The sequence below is a fragment of the Stereum hirsutum genome (genome assembly GCF_000264905.1).
Source record: "Stereum hirsutum FP-91666 SS1 unplaced genomic scaffold STEHIscaffold_9, whole genome shotgun sequence".
Lineage (NCBI taxonomy): Eukaryota > Fungi > Basidiomycota > Agaricomycetes > Russulales > Stereaceae > Stereum > Stereum hirsutum.
In genome coordinates, this window is record NW_006763139.1 from 996,771 (window position 1) to 1,017,926 (window position 21,156).

Genomic DNA, 21,156 nt, shown 5'->3' on the forward strand with positions numbered 1-21,156 from the left:
GCATCCCATCAACATCGCGTGAGCGCCACCTCTTCTGCACATTAAATGACCATTATTAACGTATATATTCCAGCATGATTTGTGACTTCTTCCACCCGAATGTGGGCGGCGTAGAAAGCCACATCTACATGCTCAGCGCAAACCTCATCCAACGGGGCCACAAAGTCCGTCTCCTCCTCCTCCTCGCCCCTGCGCCACACCAACCAACCGTTCGCTATGTAGGTGATCGTCATAACCCACAGTCACCCACCAGACCGCGTCGGAGTGCGCTACCTGCTGCCCTCGCTCAAGGTGTACTACATCCCGTTCCCCACCATCGCCTCCTCCGCCACCCTCCCCAACTTCTTCACCTTCCTTCCCTACTTCCGCACTATCGTCCTCCGCGAACGCATACAGCTCGTCCACGGCCACGCTAGCCTCTCTTCGCTCGCACATGAGGGCATATTGCAGGCTCATCTCATGGGCGCGCGCACGGTGTTCACGGACCATAGTCTCTTTGGATTTTCGGACGCTGCGAGTATATTGACGAATAAACTGCTTGAGGGTATGTTACGAAACGTGGACGCTGCGATCTGCGTTTCGCATACTGGGTATCCTTCGTTCTCGCACGTCGAAATGTATCATCCCATCATGCTAACTTTATCTCCTTTGACAGACGGGAAAACACCGTCCTCCGCTCGAAACTCCCCCCAGAGCACGTCTACGTCATCCCCAACGCCCTCGTAGCCTCCCAATTCAAACCCGCAGACGTCCCTCTCACCTCCGACACAAGTACGCTCTCCTCTCTCTCTCTCTGTCCTGCATACCTACTCTAACCCGCTCATCCTTGTCAACAAGTCACGATAGTCGTCATCTCCCGCTTCGCATACCGCAAAGGCATAGACCTCCTCGTCGCCTCCGCACCCCGCATCTGCGCCTCCTTCCCCAACGTCCGCTTCCTCATCGGTTCGTCCTCTCCTCACATCCTCCCAGTTTACAATGACGATGCTGATCGCTGATGCCGTCAATTAGGCGGAGACGGCCCCAAACTCATCGACCTCCTCCAAATGCGAGAAAAACACCTCCTCCAAGACCGCATCGAGCTCCTCGGCCCAGTCCGCCATCGTGACGTCCGAGACGTCCGTCCATTCCCCCTCTCCCTTCCATTTCCCTTCACCTCTCCCTACCTCCCTCCCTCCCTCCCTCTGTTTTGTTGTTGACTGACGATGGCTCGATGACCAGGTCCTCGTCCAAGGCTCCATCTTCCTCAACACCTCCCTCACCGAAGCCTTCGGAATCGCGATCCTCGAAGCCGCCTGTGCAGGTCTTTATGTCGTCTCTACCCGCGTCGGGGGCGTGCCTGAGATCTTACCGGAAGATATGATCTCGTTCGCTAATCCGACTGAGGACGGTACGCTCTCTCTTTCTTCCTTGTTTCTCTTCCACTCTCTCTTTCCCTCTCTACTCGTCCGTTATTGCGTGCTGACTGCTGCGTTGGGCGTGAAAAGACATCTTCGAAGCCACCTCAAAAGCGATCGCCCTCGTCTCCGCCGGGTCGCATGACCCGCACCGCGCACACGCGCAGATCAAAGATTTCTACGACTGGGCGCATATCGCGCGGAGGACGGAGGTCGTGTATCGGAATGTGCTGCAGAGCGAGGAGATGGGGGTGTGGACGCGGATTATGCGGTACGCTTCTCTGCCTTCCCCCATTACCCCTTTCCCATTTCCCATTTCCCACTGTACACCTCCATCTTCTCCCCCCCCCCTCCCCCCCCCTCTGTCTTTCATCCGTCCGTGAAAAATGGGCGCACGCACTGACTCTATAATAGAACGACGCAACTAGGCCCCTTCTTCGGCCCCATCTCCACCATCATCCTCATCCTCAACTGCATCTTCTTCGCCGTTCTCGAATGGTGGATACCCCGCTCCGAGATCGATTATGTCCCAGGGGAGGAGTATGGGTGGGATAAAGGGCGATGGGGCGAAGTGAGTTTCTCAAAATTTTTTGGAGGGGGGTGGGGTGGGGAGGCTTTTTTTTCGTCTTGGCGTTTTCCATGCGTCAATTCGTCACTCTGGCTAGGTGCTATGTCTGACATTTACTTTTGTTATCTTTTTCCTTCAGGTCGTTCAAGGGCGGGAGCCGGATTCAAAGGCGACGACGACCGAGAAGAGTGATGAATGATCTTATGGCCGTAGCTTCACGCTCAGTCAAGGTCTCTTTCAAAGGGCGATTGTAATGTTGCAATCCACCGTGGATATTGTCCATCCGCCCCCGCTAACGGAACATCACAGAAACAAGGACGAAGATTTTTTTGAATTGGTGCCGTCCACTGGGTCTTTCTACTACCCCGACGCAGAGTGTAACTCACACCGGTATCCTCGCTGCGGAGACCGCCAGCTATGATGGGGCGGGTAGGACCGAGGACACTACTTCCTCGCGCGTTTCCTCTCGTCTCGAACCCCCCACCCTCTCCCGGACCTCGCACCAGCCGCTCCTGAACAAGAAAAATGACCACCGTGACGATCTCGAGCACTTACTCCTACCGAGCCTCAGTTTTTTTTGCGATGAAGGCCGTGGACAGAGATGGGAGGGGCCACTGTGCTGTGTGCGGATGGTGCTAATCAAGACTCTGGCAGGATTGAACGCTACGGTGGGCTCTCCTTTGTATGTGGATACTACAATTCCAATCGTTCACTGGCTTTTGACCGTGACGTGCATCGTCCCTCGCTGCCAGTGGTGGATCCCTGGCCGTTCGTCTAATGCACATACATAACCCTTCGTTCGTTCATCGTAGCTAACGGTGTGTACTGTATATAACATAACGCCTTTCGACTTCATGACGCGCATTCATTGACCGCCTACGTAGCCGCGATCGATTGTCTTTTTGTAGCAAGTTAAGGCCCAAGACGCAAACGGTGGAAGTGGGAGCTACACTTACCTTATTTAAGTATCTTACTTGAGTATCACGACCTGGATGGCTTGTCTTCTGATCGATAAAGCAAGCATCCATTCCCATACTTCCGCCACCGGAATAGTAGAATGCCAGGTTCTAAGCCATTCATTCTTTGTTTCGGTGGCGTGTGACGATCTAAATGAAATTATGTGACGCGTGACACCCACACGCGCATCGCGTCTTTGAGAGAGTTGGCCGGCCCAAGAGTAACTCGTACTTGTCGGTCTCCGTCACCGTCTACCTTTCATCTCCACCCCCATCCTCCTCAACACCGGTCCCCCGTCGTCTCCATCATATTACATATCCACCACAAAAAAAAATGAGTACGCGCCCCACCTCGACGTCGACTCGCCCGGGCGTCTCTCCCAATCCAGGCGCACGCGCACCGCCAGTAACGCAAGTGAACACGCAGACGAAGGTGATCGACTCTGTCCACGGTAGAATCCTCTGTATCGCCGACATTCGTGGACGACTTTCGGGCCTGAACGACCTCGCGAGAGAAGCGAATGCGAAGGCTATCATCCACACCGGCGACTTTGGCATCTTCGGTGCGTCCCCGTCTTTTCTCTGTCCTGTTTAACGGCGAACTTGAACTAAAACTAAAACACGGTCACCTAATTCAGAGGCGTCAAGTATCGACCGCATCCATGACCGCACCCTCCGCCATCTCACGATGTACTCCCCCCTCATCCCCAGCGCCCAACGCAACCACCTCCTCTCTAACGAAAACACACCCGCCTCCGTCCGCTCCACCATGAACATCTCCATGCTCTCCGAATTCCCGCTCCTCCTCTCCGGCCAAATAAAACTCCAGGTCCCCGTGTTCACCGTCGTCGGCGCCTGCGAAGACGTCCTCCTGCTCGAAAAGATCCGCACGGGCCAGATCGCGATCGAGAACCTGACGGTCATCGACGAAGCCACGACGCGCTGCCTCGACATCGGCGGCGTGAAACTGCGCCTGTTCGGGCTCGGCGGCGCGTTCGTCCCGCATAAGATGTTCGACAACGGGGACGGGAATGCGACCATTGCAGGTGGGGGAGGGACCATGTGGGCCACTGTGCTTCAAATCGGCGAGTTGGTCGATACCGCACAGAGAGTGTACGATCCTTCTGAGACGCGACTCCTTGTGACGCATGCGAGCCCCGGTCGTGAGGGCATTCTTGCCTCTCTCGCGCTCGTTCTCAAAGCGGACCTTACTATTTCCGCCGGGCTGCATTTCCGGTACGCGACGTCGTGGAACGAGTTCAGCGTGCAGGGCGATTTTGACGGGTTCAGGAATAAGTTGAAGGCGGGCAAGGAGACGTTCACGAAAGTCTGGGAGAGCGTGCAGGGCCAGGTGAATGCCGTGATTGACGAGAATCAGCAGGTGCTGCTCAACAAAGCGTTGAATGTCATTGAGAAAATCCCGCCCGCACTAGGATCGGCTACGCAAAATGGGATCGCAGGGGAGGAACCGGCGTGGAAGAACTGTTGGAATTGGAACTTGTGCGATGCTGCTTATGGGTCGTTAGTGTTGGATATCAAGGAGGGGCGTGTTAGCGCGGAGTTAAAGAGTCAAGGTCAGTCTCCGGCCACATATGTTTACCCTCGTCTCTCTCGTTGATATTCATTATTTCCAGGATTCAACTACGCCTACCGCCGAACTGCGACAAACCCTCCCAACGCTTCTACACCCAACGAAGCCCAAGCCTCCCTCCCACCCCAAATGACAACCTCGCTCTCCAACCCACCGACAAAAGCAGCCACGCCCGCTCCCGCCGAAAAGCCCGCCACCCCAGCCGCCCCCGCTCAACCTCAACGCTCCGCCGCACCTTCGCCCGAAGTTCCCACCACTTCCACTTCCCCTACCCCAGCCACTGTCAAAGTAAACGGTGTGAACGGCGACAAGGCAGAGCGGGAGAAGACGAAAAAGAAGAGTATGAAGGAGAAAAAAGCTGAACGGGAGAAGGCCGAGAAGGAGGCCGCAGCAAAGGGTGCCGCCCCGGCCGCTGAGGGCGAGAAGAAGGAAGACGCTCCGGCGGCGACGGTGACTTCGCCTGGAGCAGCGAATGGTGAGGCATCTGCTTCGACATCTGCGCCTGCTGAGCCTGCTGCGGCTTCGTCGCCGAAGCCAGGATCGGACGGTGGATTGGGTGTCAATATGGAGGGGGTTCATAGTCCGAGGACGGATAGCACGGGGGCGAGGACGCCGACGAGTAGGAAACCGCCGCGGAATCCTTGGACTTTGTTCGTGAGGTTGACCGTACCGGCGGATGAGACGCAGTTGAGGGACTTCTTCCAGGATTCGAAGGAGGGGGTGAGTTATCTCATTGTTCTTCTTATTTTGTCTTCTGTTCTAATTCAACTATTGTGCTAGATTACGCGTGTCACATTCCCTAACACATTCGGAGGCAGGAACCAGAAGATTGCATACGTCGAGTTTGGGGATGAGGAAGCGATGAAGGCAGCACTGACGAAGCATGCTGAGGTTCGTCTTTTTTTTTCTTGCCTCGTACATGACATCGACCTGATATCACTTTCCTTTTCAGAAACTCAACGACGGTGTCCCAGAGGTCAAGATCGCAGACCGAGAGCCGAGAGAGCACAACGGCGCTTTCCGCGGCCGTGGTGGTGGACGTGGACGTGGTGGGTTTGCTGCAAGAGGCTTCGCGGCCGCTGGTCTCACCCGTGGAGGAGGTCCGAGGCAGAATGGCGAGGGAGGCGGAGGCGGAGGAGCTGCATGAATATGAGTATACCCTGTCTGTCGCGTAATTGCTTCGTATGGCTGGTCTGCAGTATGATTATGAGTACCTCCCCTCTATTGACATTTTTCTCTCGGTTCCCGTCGAGCTCGAGCTCTGATTCTGCCTGTACATACCTTTCTACACTGTCTCTTGCCTTTTTGGATAATTGTTCTTTTGTCTGCCAAACGATCGTCGTCGAATGTTCGTCCGAATTGCATTGTCTGCCCCTATTTACCGTAATGCTTCAAACATCGTCCGTGTTGATAATACCTCTGCTGCCTATGCCAATTTTTGCTTTCTTGTGCCCCTTGTTTAACGTTTAACCACGGATGTGGTGTGTGACAGTGAGTAGAAAGAAAGGCCGTCTCCGGGAGGACGGAGAGATAAAGTATGCAAGCGAAATGCGGATGGTATAAGCCGAGCGGGCGTAAACGCCTGACACTCAGCCACAACTACACAATCTCTCCGGGAATGCTTTCCTCCCCTCGCCAGCCCTCCTTCCCCTCATCCTTTCTTCTTGCGACAACATCAACACGCGCACGGCCTTCCCATGGCTGCTAAACCCGCAGCAGCGTCGCCAGAGAGCTCGGCGACGGCAGCACTAGCCCAGCACCCACCGAACATCTCATTATCCTCACACGTCTTATCCTCTGCGCTCAAGTTTCCTTCTGAACCTGTTATTGCGTATGCGATATATTCTACATCTGGGCTATCGACTGTGCACTCTGAGAACGTAGAACTGGCGAGGCGGGAGGTTCTGAGACGGAGGACGACCGCAACACCCAATACGAAGCATGGGATTCTCGAGAGTCTGCTGGCGAGCGTTTTGGTGGAGAGGGAGACGTTGCACCTCTACGTGTTTGGCGTCTCCTCGGTAGGGGAGACTATGCAATGGTCAGAAACGCTGAAAGCACTGAATTTTGACGGATTGACTCGTGAGTGCTTTCTTTCCCCAGATTTTGACTCGTTGTGTGGCCTTCTGGGGCGGAACCTGGCCCTGCCAGTGCACAGTAGGCCGAGCGTTTTATTAGTGTACACGATACACAATGGGTATGCTTAAGTATTTGCCGCAGCGTATCGTGTTCAAGAACACGCGATTTCTCATGTCCAGAGCGCTTTGGGACGATACGCCTATTCATCTCCCCTCTGACGCGGGTGGCCCTTTGTCGGCTGTAACCCGTCGTGTGGCCCGTCGTCATTCTTCTCGTATTTAGACCGGGAGCACCGTTCTTTCTGTCGCTCAGCAAACTCTGAATGTGTTCCCACCAATTCCTTCGCCCGAAGAGCCATATATGGTCGCTGATCAGCCCCCTACCCTGCAGTGTCGAAAGTCTCGTCATTCTCCCCGGCCGACCTATATCCATGCTCTCCCGAATGCGCTTCCCTGGACTCGGCCTGCAACCACTGCATAGACCCATCAGTCAAACTCGAAACTCTTCACTGGAAATCCGAAGCTCGATATCCTCCCTCCCTGCGGCACCTGCCCCGCGAACCTCTTAGACGCCCCTATGCCCAGTTCCTGCAGGCGGTACGAGAACGACTGACGGACGATATGTGCGAGTCGTCGAAGGATGGGCGAAGGTTACGAAGACTGAAGGACGGGTTCCTCATATTTCCACCCTCGGACGTGTCGGATTGGGGACTAGGCTGGGAACATCATTCGCGGAATAGGTGATCGTCTATTTCCTCCTGAAACATGCTAGTACTGTTGCTGATGCTGTTGTCGAACAGACCTCTTATACATTGTTACCTCCATCTCTTCTCAACACCAACCCGGATTCTCATTCAACCCATATTTCGACCATCATACTTTCTGCCAATTTTGCCCTCGCTACCCCTACCCGCAGGCACACCGGTCACTCTCCTACCCTACGGAACGCCCGCCTACTATCTCACAACATATGCCGGCCCTACCTCTGCCTTGACTGCCCAATTCTCGCAGTCTCTCGCGGGCCTTGGTTGCTCGGATTGGCATATCGAGTATTCTCCTCGTCCGCCGCACAATCGCGACCCAGACGCGTCATCATCTACTAAAGGCCCGACCTATATCATTGCTTGGATTAACGTTCAAAACAAACAAGGAGAGGAGAAGGGTCTGACAGTCATATGGCCCGCCAGCCTCACGCTTACTTTCGTTCCGTCATCGCCATCCCCGCATGCTCGTCAATCATTAACGATTATTCCTCAATTACCTGCTCAGCTTCAACCTTCACCACCTGCTGCTCCTCATCCCATTCCCTCCAACTTCTCCTCCCTCGCATCTCATGGGCATCCTGGATCATCCACCAGCGCACATCCATCTCCCACCACCTCCACATTCTCCGCATATACTCCTCCCGCCGTAAATCCCCTCCCACCAGCACTCAGCCGTTCCCGCTCAACGCCTGCTGCCAGCTTGCGTGCTATCGCACTGGGAAAGAGTCTAGACCTGGATGTCGTCGCGACTGAAGCGGCGGGTTATGTCGACTCTATGGTCAAAAATCGGGAACGGGTGAGAGAAAGAATGAGGAAACAACAAGATAGTGCCACTCTCGCTTCGCCTGTCCCAGCGCTCGCATCCGTACCCGTTCCCACTCCCGGACCGAGCAGAACTGAGCAGAGCACAGTACGGCCTCCTATCACGGTCTCCACGACGCCTGTGCCCGCCAGTGTGGGCAGCACGATGACTCTGGGGAGCTCACCGCTTGCCGGCCCGAGCTCGCAACCTCACGTCGTGACGCCTCAACAATCGCATCCGCTAGCCATTAATCCGCACCAGGGAACCTTCCATTCATCTTCCACGGGGAACATCTCTGCATCACAATCTGCTCCAGCCGCCACAGCGTCTACATTCGATGCATCAGGCCCAGTCAGCGCATCCGCGTCTCTCCCTATCAATATGGCCGACTCTAGTACCGCCGGCGACGTCGACATCAAGCCATCCGTTGCTGGTCCCTCGACGATCCCAAATACGTTCGACTTGTACGATACGTACGCGGACTGGCCAGTAGCTGCGACCACGTCTTCATGGCCCCAGCCCACTTCCTCCGGTTTCATGGGTATGGACATCGACGGTATAAGCGGGAATACCATGCCCTTCAGTTCGGATATAAGCATGAATTCCATGGCGGGCGGCGGCTGGGGCACAGGTGCTGGCGATACAGGCCCAGGCGGCGGTGCGGCTGGCGTCGGCGTTGGTATGGACATGGACACAGACATGGACGACATCTTCACCGACGCCGACTTTGATTTCTTCGACGCGAAGCCAGCTGTCTCCGGTCCGATTGCTACACCTGGTCTATCGACGGGTTTGACACCCAATGCTGGACCTGCATCTATGGGTTTAGATATTGGGATGTCGCCTTCGTTTTTTGGCGATACGACGCACCTTCCGGGTCCGGGTCCGCCTTCTGGGACGACTCCAGCGCAATCCCAGACTTCGCCTTGGGTTCCTGGTGCATTGGCGGAGAGTTTCGCGACACCACATGCGGACGGGAATTTAGGTGCCGACGGTGTCACATCAGTACCAGACCTTATCCCGACTTCGCCTACCAAGACGCCTTCTACATACTCCGCGCCTACCACCCCCGCTGTACACATTTTGCCCGAAGCAGAAGTCAAGATCGTCGGTTCTAAACCAGATTTATTTCGAAGAGGTAGCGCGTTCGATGCGATTCCATTCGCCGCGGTGCATAAGCTGGCAGATGGGAAGTACACGGCTGGCAAGTTCGCAATGTCCAGCCCACCGCCCGAGGACGATAAAGCGTACACATTCCCGATCCACAATTTATCGAGAAGTGTCCCTTCGAAAATACATCTCCCGCCTGTGCATAGATCGTTATCGGGATGGGCGAGGAAGTACGCCGATGCTACGGATCCTCGAGTCGGGCTCGTGAAGAAGTTGGTAGGGGTTCGACGCAAGAGTACAGACGAAGCACCACGGCGTACCAAGCTCTCACCGTTCACATCTTGCGCTGACGAGGAATGGGAAGCCGATATTTTACGGACTCCGGCAGATCAGGACGCGGAAATGGACGATGGTGATGACGACGATTCTGATTCAGAAGACAACTCGGATGAACAGCAATGGGGTGAAGATGAGGAAACGCTACCGGGTACTAGACCTTCCACACCCGCACCTTCATACTTGCCCTTAGGCCCCACCCTCCTCCACACATACTTCAATCACTCTGAGCTCCTGAGCCTCAGCTCGCCACTGAAGACGCCCGGTTCCGCCGTTTCTCCTCCTGCTCACCTCACAGCCGGTTCTGGGCCCATGTCTGTTCCAACGCCAGTTTCCCCTGCCGCCGTGCTCGGTGCGGCAAGCGAGAAGTCGAAGTCGCTGGAAGCAGCTGCTGGGATACTAGCGAGGGAGGCGGTAGAGAGTAGTGTCTGGGATGCTGAGTGGCGTTCGAATGCCACAGGACATGATCAATTAAATTCAACCAACCGTAACACGAAATCACCTGTGGCGGCAGAGGTGTGGCAATCAGACATCAAGCGCGTCCTTGCCGCTTTTCGTTCCGTCCCCAACCTCGAAGCACCCCTCGACCTCAAAACCGTCTTCCGAGATTCCGCATCAGCATTCTCAGCCTCTTCGCTATCTTCGTCGCAGTCCTCTCAGTCCTCCACTAAATCGAGAGATGGACCTAGCACGCCTTATCTCGAGGCACTAGAGCCCACAATGCTGTCCGTCGGGAAGGGGGGCCAGATCACACAAGTCCTTCCTACGGCTCTCAAGTTCTGGGAGAAGCTTGGATTAGAACCTAGAAGTGGGAAGAAGGACGTTGTGGCTTTTGTGTTTTATGAGGATGATGATGATGGAACGCAGGAGATGGAGGATGGGGAGGCAAGAATGAGTGAGATGCAGGCGATGGCGGAGGAATGGTTGAAGTGGATGGGGAAAGCGTATGTGGTGAGTTCTTATGAGGCTCGGTCTGGTGATTGTGATGGAGTTATGATACTTACCTTTGTGATGACTGTAGGCCAAGAATATGGGATCACATGCTGCGGGTCGTGCAAAGACCTGCGTCAAGGATGGGCTTGTACCCGTCAAGTTTGAGACCTTTCGCAGGACATTGAGTGGGTCGCGTTCCTCTTTATCTCGCTCAGACCTTGACTGATCTGGTACATCATAGCTGACTTCGTGAAGGAGCTCCCTGCCCCTACGGCCAATTACGTCTTCTACATCGCTATACCGTCCTCCATCATATCCATGTCATCCCCGGTTCTTCGTCAAGTCCTGTCGGCTGTCAAACGTGCCCAGAAGATCTACTCCGAAGCTCAAATCCTCTTTCAGTTTCTACCAGCCCACCTCATACAAACGCTGCAGTACCCACAAGGCCTTCACAGCGGTCCATCACCGTTCGTCCTAAGCATCTACGACCGCATCCTGCGTCCAGTCGACCGCGTCATGTCCCGGCGCTTCTTCGAACATGGAGAGCGTACTCGCAGCTACTTTCAAGACCCGGCATTCCTTATTGGACGCTCCTCTCAACGCAAAGTCCATCTCACGCGAGAACCTCATCCCCGTGTACTAGATGTCTTGGAACGGCATACATTTATGCACTTGGGCTACCGGATATCCTCTTGCGGAAAGTGGATATTCGCCGCTTGTGTCGATGAACGGGGCGAGGCGCATGATTTGGGTGTATGGCTCGCGCAGAAGGAGAATTTGGAAGCACATTTGGTACTCCAGCTATGGGCCTTTGCGATGGGCTTTGCGAAGAAGGCGAGTGTGGAGTGGAGGATTGTGATCTCAAAGCTTGGCTCAATGTCGGCTTATGAGTTGGATGGTACGTCTGTCCTGAATAAATTTAATGCTGACGGAGACTAAAGTGAAATTCTGCGGTTGTTCTTACAGCTTGGGTCAACCATCTTGAGACCGTCATCCCAGATGGTCAAGAGCTACCCATGGTTCACGTTTCGCTTCTCTCCGTCGAACCAGATGCCCCCTGGACGTTCATTGCCCCACATCACGCTTCCAAACGTCCCACTTCACCACACCGACCCTCTAAATCAGCAGCCAACAACTCCGTCTTTGTCGACAACTCTTCCTCCAACCACCGCCTCACACATCGTTCGCAGATGACCCTTCTACCGTCTTCGCCACAGGACTTCGCTTCTCAACTTCCATATATTCCTGACCCCGGAGATCTTTCCCCCCTTCCATCCTCAGCACTTTCACCATCACCTTCCCTGTCTAATTCGATCTCGCTTTTCACGCCCTCTCCGACATCGGCATGGCTCACTGGTCTCCCTCTGCGACCTCTGCGTACGACGACCGTCATACATGCTCCTTGTACACCCGATCATACATCAATATCTATGCTCCATGTCCATCTCCTCCATACGATCAAGTCTGCCGAGTCCACTATAAGTGATGAGGAAGAGGAGAACACGCCGGGTGAGGTCGTCGCCAACTTCCACGAGTTGTGTTTACTAGGGAGAGAAAGGTGGGGCTTGGGGGTGCGGAGTGGTGCGGATGGGAGTGCGAAGGAGATGTTGCCGTGTCATTTAGGTGCTTTGGAGGTCATGGATGCAGTGCTGAGTGGGGGGTCCGATGTAGACGGGAGTGGGCCGAATGGGTCATGAGTATCATTAGCTGTCAATAATTGGTTTTCAATCCTCGCACTTCGTCTTCTGTTTTCCTTTTTCGGTCTGTATTCATCTCTGTAACTATCCTTTCCTATCCTTTTCTCACTGGTGCTCTGTTTGATTGGTTATGTTCATCTCGCATCATAGTCATGTCATGTCTGTATACATATTTGTCCTCATCCTTTTCTCCACCTCTACAGCAGTTTCAATATTCCCTCACAATCATTCTCTCATTTCATGGTCACCACATAGTACTCTACCAACTTGGTTCGCGGAGTGGATTTCGCATTGTCTTTTTGCCATCTGTCTGTCTGTCTGTCTCATGTTCTCATTGTCGCCGATTTAACTATATAATATCCGAGTCTCCAGTCATTTATTGTGCCATTTCGCTAGACGCCCGCTAATACCGATATCGCCTGCCTTCCGCCTCGACTGTCATTGTATGGCCTCACAGCATCCGTTGATTTGGTGCACTAGTTTAGATGGTTGACCATAGCAATTTGCCCAACCTGCATTCCGACATTGTACTGGTACTGTCCGCATGAAATTAGCACTCGACAACACGAATCGCGGGCCGTGACCAAAACCGCTACCACGATACAGCTGTTCGACATTAGACAATGGACTCCTCTCCACCAAGCCCAGTCCCAAGCACCTCGATTCGACTCGACTCAGACTCGACCATACCAATCATTGCATCTTCTTCTCCTGCGCATTGAATCCCTTCGGCGCCTCGGTCCTCAACGGGCTCTGGATACTCGCCAACGCGCTAACCCCAAACATCACCACCGGCAAAAGCACGAACAACGCGACTAACAGCGAAGTGATCAGTGCCGGCGTGAGGAGCTGGTACCTCTTGAGGATACCGCCTTCGGGGAGGGTGCCGTTGGATTGGATGAAGGTGGTGGTATCGAGGAGGGGTGCGTCGTAGAGGGAGTCTTCTTCCGAGAGTGGGTCCTCGAAGTCGGGAGATTGACGGCGCTCGAAGGGAGAAGAGGGTGAGCCGGAGAAGATGATTAGATGTTTGGGGAAAAGAGAGGCGAGGGATTCAAGGTCGTGGACGATGGTCGACTCTGTGCGTTAGTGACACCGTTAGCAATGTTGCTCCGATGCCGGGAGCTCGACTGGAGGTGGTACGCACCCAGTTCGGCGAAGAATCCCTTCCTATGTCCTGCCATTCCGTCCAATCGAGGGTTCGACATACACATTACATGTTTCTTGTCCTTCTCCGCATCCTCGATAGAACCCTGTCCCGGCATGAAGTTCAGGACCTTTGAGCCACATCGTTCGGAGAGAAGGTCTGCGATGTCGTGTACAGATGCAGAGCCAGATGATTGGCGGACATATGGAAGTTGAACAGAAGATGCTGAGCGAGAGAGGATAGAGCTGAGGGGAGATGACGAGGAGAGTGAACGAAGGTCCGAGGCGTGAAGCTGACATGTAACGTAGGTGTGAGTTACTTCGCGGTTCTTAGAGACAAATATAAGCATACCCCTGGCTGGTCAATAAGCACTACAGCATCATGCTCGCAGACATCGTCTTGAAGAAGTATATTCTCGTATACAACGTTGGAATGTGATGAGCGAGAAGCGGGCAGCGCGTCCAAAGCCCTCGACCTAAAGCAGTTCGCGTGCCACAGTATGAGTTATACGCTCGTCTCGATTATCCCAATGGCCGTACTTATGAGAAGACCATGCTACGATGGGATACGTGTCCTGGAAACCAAATGCGAGGGGGATGAGCGTTGCGAGAGCGAGAATACGGCCGGCCATGGTTTGTGACGGTGAGCAGCGACTCAAGCTTGCCTTGGGTCTCCTGGCGGACGGCGTTTGCCGCGAATCTGGTCCGGGCAGTTGCCGCCTTGTTTCTTTGATTCTTTGGCTACTCGATCGTCTCTCCCATAGCGGTTGTCCTTTACTGCGAGTATCTATGTACTGCGACTCGCTTGACGATACTCGCTCGACTTGTTTCTCACCACGGTTGAACAACATTGATCGCTACAGACTCATGGCACACGAGAACCAACTTTTGTACTGCCTGATACCAGGCTGCTCTCTTCGCCGGAGGAACATACACTGCGTCGCCTATCCCTCAGCTGGTTTCACCTCCACACCGGAACTCGCTCTTGGTCCACGCGGGTATACGTGCTTTGCATATCCGTCTTCCTCCTTGCCGACTTGACCTCATTCGAACTGATGCACCTGGCGCTATTCCCAAGCACCCGAGTCCATTAGAGCTCTCGCCTCCTCGGTAGTGTACCATTCCTCGAGACATAAGACTTCCACCATGCCCTCCCTCCCGTGCAAGTCTGCACAGTGCACACCTGTGCGTGTCCCCAAAGTGATGATGCCGCGTCTATCTGTCCTCAGGCTCTATAACGGCGTTTGGCAATATCAAGGTCTACAGACTTGGCTACATGATTCCTATCCAGGACCAATCTAGGAGAGTGGGATATATTCTTCGCGAAATACAGGACTACCTGGAAGGCCGAGCACGCGAGAGAACGCATCGCGCAACGCGTCCTCTTGTGGCACTTGTGGCCCCTTGACCGGTTTCCCTCTGGCTCACAGAAAGCAACACTAACCCTATATGTATGTAGCTAAGTAAGAGTTTCATAAAAAACCTCTCTCCTACACTAGACTCATGTCCGACTTGTACGTCCAGCGACAGGTCCTGTTCCAGCAGAGACAAGTACGTCCTTCATACGGTCCCGCATTAATTCTCCGATTCACTGTCCCCCGATCTTCACCATCGTTATCTTCGATATCCTCGTTCACCAAAATCTGTGCCAGAATCCTCACGCCCGCTCCGCGTACATGATACGCCCCGTACTCCGCATTCGTCACCATCGTACCGAGCGTCCCCGACAAACTGTCCCTCTGTCGGCGCACCCTCCATGAGCGGCTTCGTTTCGTGGGGTGGCTTCGACGGACAATGTTTCAACAACGGTGTTTGGCGACGAGTTCTCGGGATGTGGAGCAAATGCAGGCGAGACTATCTGTTACGAGCATAAAGGGTGACTACGAGATCCCCATGCGGTGGGTGCGAGAGGGATCACATATCGTACGAAGAAGTAATGCTAACACCGTCGCTGAGAAAATATGTTGAATTTCTCGCATTCAATGGCTCACATGAGCGCGTGTGAGCAAGGATGAATCGATACCCGAACGGATGTTCGCTTGATATTCGAGACGATTGTGAAGCAGGCCGTCCGAGAAGGACGTCCGAGCTTTGAGTGTATCATCTGATCTAGCTATGCGCGGAGCGTGTAGACTGATGAGTAACGAAAAATCAGGAAAAGATGTCTCTGGAAACAGTCACAGATGTAAAGGCACACGGGCAACTTTATCCAAGAAATATGTTTAATAGTATCAGGAGGGCGTATAAAACAGGATAGACACGTTATCCTTGTTTTCCAAGAAAATCATGACTCAGTCTAAGCAACGCGCTAGCCAGGTCACTGACTGCTCGTCTCAGCCCTCACGCCCACTGCAGAGTGCCGAACCGTTCGTCGAAGAATTTTGCGATTTCCGCTGCACGGCCCTGTACGCCATGCTCATCGTCGAACGGAATGTTAGTCCACGTTTCCAGAGCTTGGATACTGAGCCCGAGCCCAGTACTCTAGTGTGAAAACCGAGATAAGCATATGTCATGCACGCTCAAGATTTAAGGAGCACGAACCGTAAGTGTGCCGAGAGAGATCGACGCCATTGTGTCATAAATTTGGCTCACGACATCGCTTGCAAGCTCGGATTCGGCGGTCTACAGGGATGGAATGGTCATGTACAATTTGACTCTGGGCTCACGAAATTCTTACCGGGTTATTTGAAGCAGTTTTCCCCTTTCTTAGTCGCATCAAAATGTTCGCGAGCTCTTGCGCGACGTCCATGTCTAGAGGAACGGGAGTATGCTCTGATGCGGGAGTGGCGATATCGACGTCATGATCGTTAGCACCATTAAGTTGAACATGCTGACGATGGCCGAATCAAAACACAGGTCAGTGCCAAGCGACAAGAAGTGGCCCAATGTGTGTCCTTGGTTTGTCGGGGGCAGATATAGACAGACAAGGTACGCACCGCTTCAGATGGAGGCGCTAGAGAAGCTACTTCTGCCCACCATCGCACAATCTTTTCCTTCGCATCAACGTGGTCGTACCGAGGCCACTGTCCCAAGTTGGCGAGGAATGTCTCCCTAGGGGCCGTACCGAGGAGATCGATCTCTTCGCGATTCACAAGGTCGTCGAATGCCGCGCCGCTCACGGTCTTTGCGCCGTTGACGGTCTTCCAACTGCTCCACCCCGACCAGGTTTGGAGATTTTTCCGAAGCACTTGATGTTTGAGCAATGTCGAGGTACTGCTCGTAAGAGGGGATAAGCTCGGGGAATGAGCTGCGGAAGAGGTTTGAGTAGTAGTAATTGCTGGAAGGATGACAATGCGTGCGTCGCAAGTGATCAAGGCCCGGGTATGGAGAGGCGGAAAATGATGAGTGACGGAAACGAAAAACAAAAACAGACAGCACTCACATTCACGCGTGCTAAGATCATCCAAGCGATCGTTGCTGGCATCGTGATCAAAACTTTGACCTGTCGGCGTGTAACGATGGGCCGAAGAGGTGTCCCGCAGAGGTTGTCCGGAGAGTGAGAGTGTGTCGTGCACACTGACCGAAGCTGTCCTTGGGACTCGCTGACGGTCTACGCTATAGATTGTACGGGTGTCCGGAAATCCATGGCCGCGGTTGACGATTGACCGTGTCGACGATTCAAACACCTGCCGATCTCGTTTGCGTTTGCGTTCTTCATCCCGCACATCCTTCAACTTCCGAACATGGACAGTAGGAACTTGACGGGGTCGGGGAGAATGTGCTGGAGGTTTACCCTCGGCGGGGAATAGCAGCGCAGCGGGGCGGTGGCGTTGGTTTTGTGCTTGGGCGTTATAAACATCGGCAAGCTGAGCATAATGAATGGGAGTGGCGCGAGGGTTCCGGATTGATCCCGAGTTGGGCCGACGGCTTGGTGTGGCCTGAGAAGGATCATCGATGTGGCCCACATTTGAGCTGGCAGTATTGAGGATTGTACATCCTTTCTGGTCATGAGCTGGCAAGTGTGCTGCACTAAAATGTGGGATAGACCGTCATAAGTGAGAAAGGCCTGATAAGGATCAGAGTATACGCTTTCCTTTGGTCAAGAGGATTTGGTGATAAAATATCACTTTTTGCCACATTTTCAGCTTGCAGTATTAAGATGACAATTATCGATACAAGAAAGAGCAGTATTAGCATATGGCAGGATGAATGCCAGACTTTGATAGTCTTACAATGCTCAGCCGTCATATTCATTATCTGATAGGCAGTGTTCTCAAAGGTAATGATCACAATGGGCTGTTGTACAAAACTGCATCAAATATGTAGATGCTGCACCTATGGGCTATCAAAATGACCGGGTTGATGGGGAGAGAAGGAAGAAGTTTGATGCTGCTGATGCTTCAAGTCCGAGTTTATAAGGATTTTATTAATAGCTTTGTTTTGACAGTCAACAAATGATGTCAGTGCATCTAGATCAGAGCCTATGGGCTTGGCAAAACATTGGACAAAGCCTGATAAGATAGAAGATATGATCCGGAAAATCCCGAATTTAACAGGATAGTGGCCTTGTTTTGGGTAAGATAAGAACCAGTAGCATTTATGGATGATCTTGCCTGTTTAAGGCTGACCTACTCTGTAGTTGTGTTTATAGAGAGAAATCTCAAAAATATGTGGTGAAGGATATGTTTCCCTGAGTGGTCAAGTGGACAATTGTTTGAACAGACATAATGATAAAGAGACAAAGACACATATATCCACATCCTGGTGATTATAATCTGACCTTGTTATGAGCATAAAAATCACAATCTCATCTTGAAGAGAATGGAGCACAGGACAATGTCATGATATTTAGACATGTAGAAGCACTCTTACAAAGGATTCATCAGAGTATAGGAAGTAGTTTGATTGATGCAAGAGCAAATAAGGATCAGAGAGTTTCTTCCTAAAAGTAGATATTCAAGCTTATCTGAATTGATTAAATTAGCAGCAGTCTCAAGAAGTCCTGCCATGACAGCCCCCAAATGCCCTTCTGAAACTTTATGGAGGTCATTATTGTGGCACCAAACCCAGACAGCCACAGAAACCATGAGGCTGCCATTAATACAGATGTATACTTTGACAAATAGGACTACATACCTAAGGGCAAGAGTCCTATGCAGCCACAAGGAGGAATATGACCCAAAACTAAGTAGTGGAAGCCAAAAATACATCAGTGGAACCCTCGGCAGCTCACCAGTCCAAGTCCAAAGCACCAGGACACGGGAAAGCACCAAACAGAGCAGAAGAGTTCGAGTGTGGCGCCGCACGAACCACAGCGGGAGATGCCGCACACTTTCATGGAAGTTGCCGATCCGATCCAATTCCAAGACGCGTCCACGTAGTTCGCGACTTCGACAGCACCGTACAACCGATCGCATTGGCCGTAGACAACCCCCTGCACCCTCACTCACTTTGCGTGGGGTAGTCATGTCGCCTGCCCTACTTTTCCTACTCCCTCTGCTTGCACCACTACAAAGTCTCGCGCTTGAGAAGACTCACGGTTTACCGCCATCACTCCTTGACCGATACGTGCCCACGGGCGAAAGCTGGAAATGTCTAGACGGGTCAAAGACAATACCTTGGGCGAACGTGAACAACGATTATTGCGACTGTCCTGATGGGAGTGACGAGCCAGGTGTGTAACTACTGCTGTCTTGCATGAGCGTACGGAAGTTGACAAAAGGTAGGCACCGGTGCCTGTCCGAACACCACGTTCTACTGCAGAAACGAGGGCCACATCGGCGCGAACATACCTAGCTCGAGAGTGAACGATGGGCTCTGCGGTGCGTACGTCTCCTCAGTTTCTGTCTCGCTCCATGTTACGACTGACTAGTATATGATGACTTGCAGAACCTGAGTGCTGCGATGGGTCTGACGAACCTACTGGTGTATGTCCGAATGCATGTAAGGAGATCGGCGAGGCTTACAGAGCGAAGACGGAGGCCGAGCGTAAGATTCGCAAAACTGTATGTTCGACTGACTGCTCTATCATGCTCCCGAACTTACGTTGCCGAAGGGATCCAAAATCAGGTCAACCTATGTTGCGTTCGCTCAGAAGGAGAAGAAAAGGCTGGAGACCGATATCGCGAACTCAGAACGCGAAATTACTGCGCGGGAGAAGGAGGTCACTAGGCTGAAAGGTTCGCTATTTCCATCGTTATATTAGACATCTCGCTCAACTTTCGACAGCCCTTCTCGATCACGAAGAGTCCTTGTCCGCTGCTGCGATAGAACTCCGAAAGACGTCCCGTACGTACATCCAATACACTCTTATGTCTGCCAGTAATAAGACATATCTCAGCCCTCTACGAATCCCTCATTACACACCACAACGCCCTCAAATCCCTTCAACGTGAATACAAGAGACACCTCGAACGTGAAAGGGCCCTCGGCGACATCCTGGACAGTCTCCGAAGTGGTTACAATCCCAATTACCAGGACATGGCTGTCCTCGAAGCTGTTCGCGGGTGGGAATACTTTGCCGGTCTACCACATATAGGCGAGGAGGAGAAGGCTGAGGAGGAGACGAGCGAAGAGGGCAATGGTGAGAATAACCCAGTCGAGGAACTAGAGGAGGGTGCGTGGACGGAGGAGCAGCTGCAAAGTGATTTGCCTAAGCTGTTGAAGACGGATCATGTCAGTTTACTTGTCGAGCACGACAAACATATTGGGTCTGGGAGCGCTCAGTCAGGTGAGCACTTTCCTGCACTATCGTCATACCAGGGCTGCTGTAGCTAATTTTCTCGCCGCAGCGTTCGATGTCAAGGCGTATCTCCCTGATTCCCTCGCACCACAATATGACTCGCTCAAGAACAGCGTTTCCTCATGGCTCGGTATTGCATCTTCATCTCCCAGTGATGCAACAGGCGGTGCGCGCTCCCCCTTTCCCACTATTCTGTTCCTTCCATTCTAAAAAGCCTGCAGATATCTCTCAATCGCGCCAAATCTTCAACGACGCTGAACATAGTCTCAAACTTGCGAAAAAGGAACTCGAAACCGCGAAGTTCGACCTCGAAGCCCTGTTCGACGTCACTGGCTTCGGTCCTGAGGGCGAATGGAAGAAACTCGACGGTCTGTGTCTCGAGAAGGATACGGGAGAGTACGTAGTTATTTCATCTCTTCTTGAGCGTGACCGGTGCTCAGCGCGTCTCTACAGCTATACATACGAAGTCTGTCTGTTCGGCGAAGCTAAACAGAAACCCAACAAAGGCGGCCAAAACTTTAGTCTCGGGTGCGTTTTCTCTCTGTTTATTGACCTGGTCCATCATCCACTTCGCCTCCATTCGTCTCGTTTCGCGTCGTTGACATATGATCTTTCCTCACTCTATAGCAAATTCTCCTCCTGGCATCCCTCCGCCGCCGAAGGCTCGCCCGAATACTACAGCCAACAAGACTACACGAACGGCGCGAAATGTTGGAACGGCCCTCACCGAAGCACGCATCTCCGCCTGAAGTGCGGGACGGAGAATGCGCTGCTGACTATCGCAGAACTGGAGAAGTGCGAGTACCTGTTTGAAGGAACGAGTCCCGCACTGTGTTTGCCGTTGGAGGACGACGGGAAGAAGAAGGATGAGCTGTGAAGTGCTTGCGAGGGATGAGATTTTGAGATGGTGGTACGGAGTTGGTGGCTGTAATTATAGTGGATGTGGATACCTGCTGGAGAGCTGATGGCTACCTAATGAGTTGCAGTTCGCAATGCTATCGCTCTGTTACTAGACAGGAAGGGGACATCGGACGACAGATTGAACGTATTTATATCCTTCCTTTGGACTCAGCGTCCTGGAAAGGAATGTGGTGACGAC

General features: G+C 53.0%; 6 protein-coding genes across 6 annotated transcripts; 4 read left to right on the forward strand and 2 right to left on the reverse strand.

Annotated features, from left to right (window-relative positions):
- Positions 1–71: 71 nt before the first annotated feature.
- On the forward strand, positions 72–2,724 carry STEHIDRAFT_80867 (glycosyltransferase family 4 protein; the record flags this gene model as incomplete). Its single annotated transcript, XM_007305221.1, has 10 exons — positions 72–164; positions 223–590; positions 656–771; positions 838–945; positions 1,012–1,118; positions 1,222–1,390; positions 1,488–1,668; positions 1,812–1,968; positions 2,105–2,220; positions 2,275–2,724. The coding sequence occupies 9 exons, from the start codon at positions 75–77 to the stop codon at positions 2,162–2,164; spliced, it is 1,356 nt and encodes a 451-aa protein (XP_007305283.1). The 3' UTR covers positions 2,165–2,220; positions 2,275–2,724.
- Positions 2,725–3,203: 479 nt separating this feature from the next.
- On the forward strand, positions 3,204–5,961 carry STEHIDRAFT_147866 (uncharacterized protein). The gene is made up of 5 exons (XM_007305464.1): positions 3,204–3,484; positions 3,560–4,495; positions 4,556–5,232; positions 5,293–5,403; positions 5,465–5,961. Exons 1-5 carry the CDS (start codon positions 3,256–3,258, stop codon positions 5,657–5,659), a joined length of 2,148 nt encoding a protein of 715 aa, XP_007305526.1. The 5' UTR covers positions 3,204–3,255; the 3' UTR covers positions 5,660–5,961.
- Positions 5,962–6,209: 248 nt separating this feature from the next.
- On the forward strand, positions 6,210–12,631 carry STEHIDRAFT_169387 (uncharacterized protein; the record flags this gene model as incomplete). The annotated part of the gene is made up of 6 exons (XM_007305465.1): positions 6,210–6,594; positions 6,982–7,330; positions 7,391–10,553; positions 10,624–10,720; positions 10,777–11,433; positions 11,502–12,631. The coding sequence occupies 6 exons, from the start codon at positions 6,210–6,212 to the stop codon at positions 12,230–12,232; spliced, it is 5,382 nt and encodes a 1,793-aa protein (XP_007305527.1). The 3' UTR covers positions 12,233–12,631.
- A 69-nt stretch (positions 12,632–12,700) lies between these two features.
- On the reverse strand, positions 12,701–14,007 carry STEHIDRAFT_140117 (uncharacterized protein; the record flags this gene model as incomplete). Its single annotated transcript, XM_007305466.1, has 4 exons — positions 12,701–13,308; positions 13,377–13,668; positions 13,728–13,851; positions 13,916–14,007. The coding sequence occupies 4 exons, from the start codon at positions 14,005–14,007 to the stop codon at positions 12,926–12,928; spliced, it is 891 nt and encodes a 296-aa protein (XP_007305528.1). The 3' UTR covers positions 12,701–12,925.
- Positions 14,008–15,605: 1,598 nt separating this feature from the next.
- On the reverse strand, positions 15,606–17,459 carry STEHIDRAFT_169389 (uncharacterized protein). Its single transcript, XM_007305467.1, has 6 exons — positions 17,409–17,459; positions 16,758–17,344; positions 16,312–16,652; positions 16,053–16,205; positions 15,917–15,997; positions 15,606–15,856 (listed from the first exon to the last, which is right to left on the reverse strand). Exons 1-2 carry the CDS (start codon positions 17,452–17,454, stop codon positions 17,046–17,048), a joined length of 345 nt encoding a protein of 114 aa, XP_007305529.1. The 5' UTR covers positions 17,455–17,459; the 3' UTR covers positions 15,606–15,856; positions 15,917–15,997; positions 16,053–16,205; positions 16,312–16,652; positions 16,758–17,045.
- Positions 17,460–18,723: 1,264 nt separating this feature from the next.
- On the forward strand, positions 18,724–21,156 carry STEHIDRAFT_80876 (uncharacterized protein). Its single transcript, XM_007305222.1, has 10 exons — positions 18,724–18,989; positions 19,042–19,137; positions 19,205–19,320; positions 19,371–19,494; positions 19,544–19,603; positions 19,656–20,045; positions 20,107–20,223; positions 20,279–20,453; positions 20,511–20,585; positions 20,685–21,156. Exons 1-10 carry the CDS (start codon positions 18,782–18,784, stop codon positions 20,932–20,934), a joined length of 1,611 nt encoding a protein of 536 aa, XP_007305284.1. The 5' UTR covers positions 18,724–18,781; the 3' UTR covers positions 20,935–21,156.

Coding starts and splice junctions, on each gene's coding strand:
- STEHIDRAFT_80876 (XM_007305222.1), top strand. CDS start 18,782: ATGTCGCCTGCCCTACTTTTCCTACTCCCTCTGCTTGCACCACTACAA. Junction 20,454..20,510: donor CTCGAGAAGGATACGGGAGA/GTACGTAGTTAT, acceptor GCGTCTCTACAG/CTATACATACGAAGTCTGTC. Junction 20,586..20,684: donor GGCCAAAACTTTAGTCTCGG/GTGCGTTTTCTC, acceptor CTCACTCTATAG/CAAATTCTCCTCCTGGCATC.
- STEHIDRAFT_147866 (XM_007305464.1), top strand. CDS start 3,256: ATGAGTACGCGCCCCACCTCGACGTCGACTCGCCCGGGCGTCTCTCCC. Junction 3,485..3,559: donor CGGCGACTTTGGCATCTTCG/GTGCGTCCCCGT, acceptor CACCTAATTCAG/AGGCGTCAAGTATCGACCGC. Junction 4,496..4,555: donor CGCGGAGTTAAAGAGTCAAG/GTCAGTCTCCGG, acceptor CATTATTTCCAG/GATTCAACTACGCCTACCGC.
- STEHIDRAFT_169389 (XM_007305467.1), bottom strand. CDS start 17,454: ATGTGGCAAAAAGTGATATTTTATCACCAAATCCTCTTGACCAAAG. Junction 17,345..17,408: donor CCAAATCCTCTTGACCAAAG/GAAAGCGTATAC, acceptor CCCACATTTTAG/TGCAGCACACTTGCCAGCTC.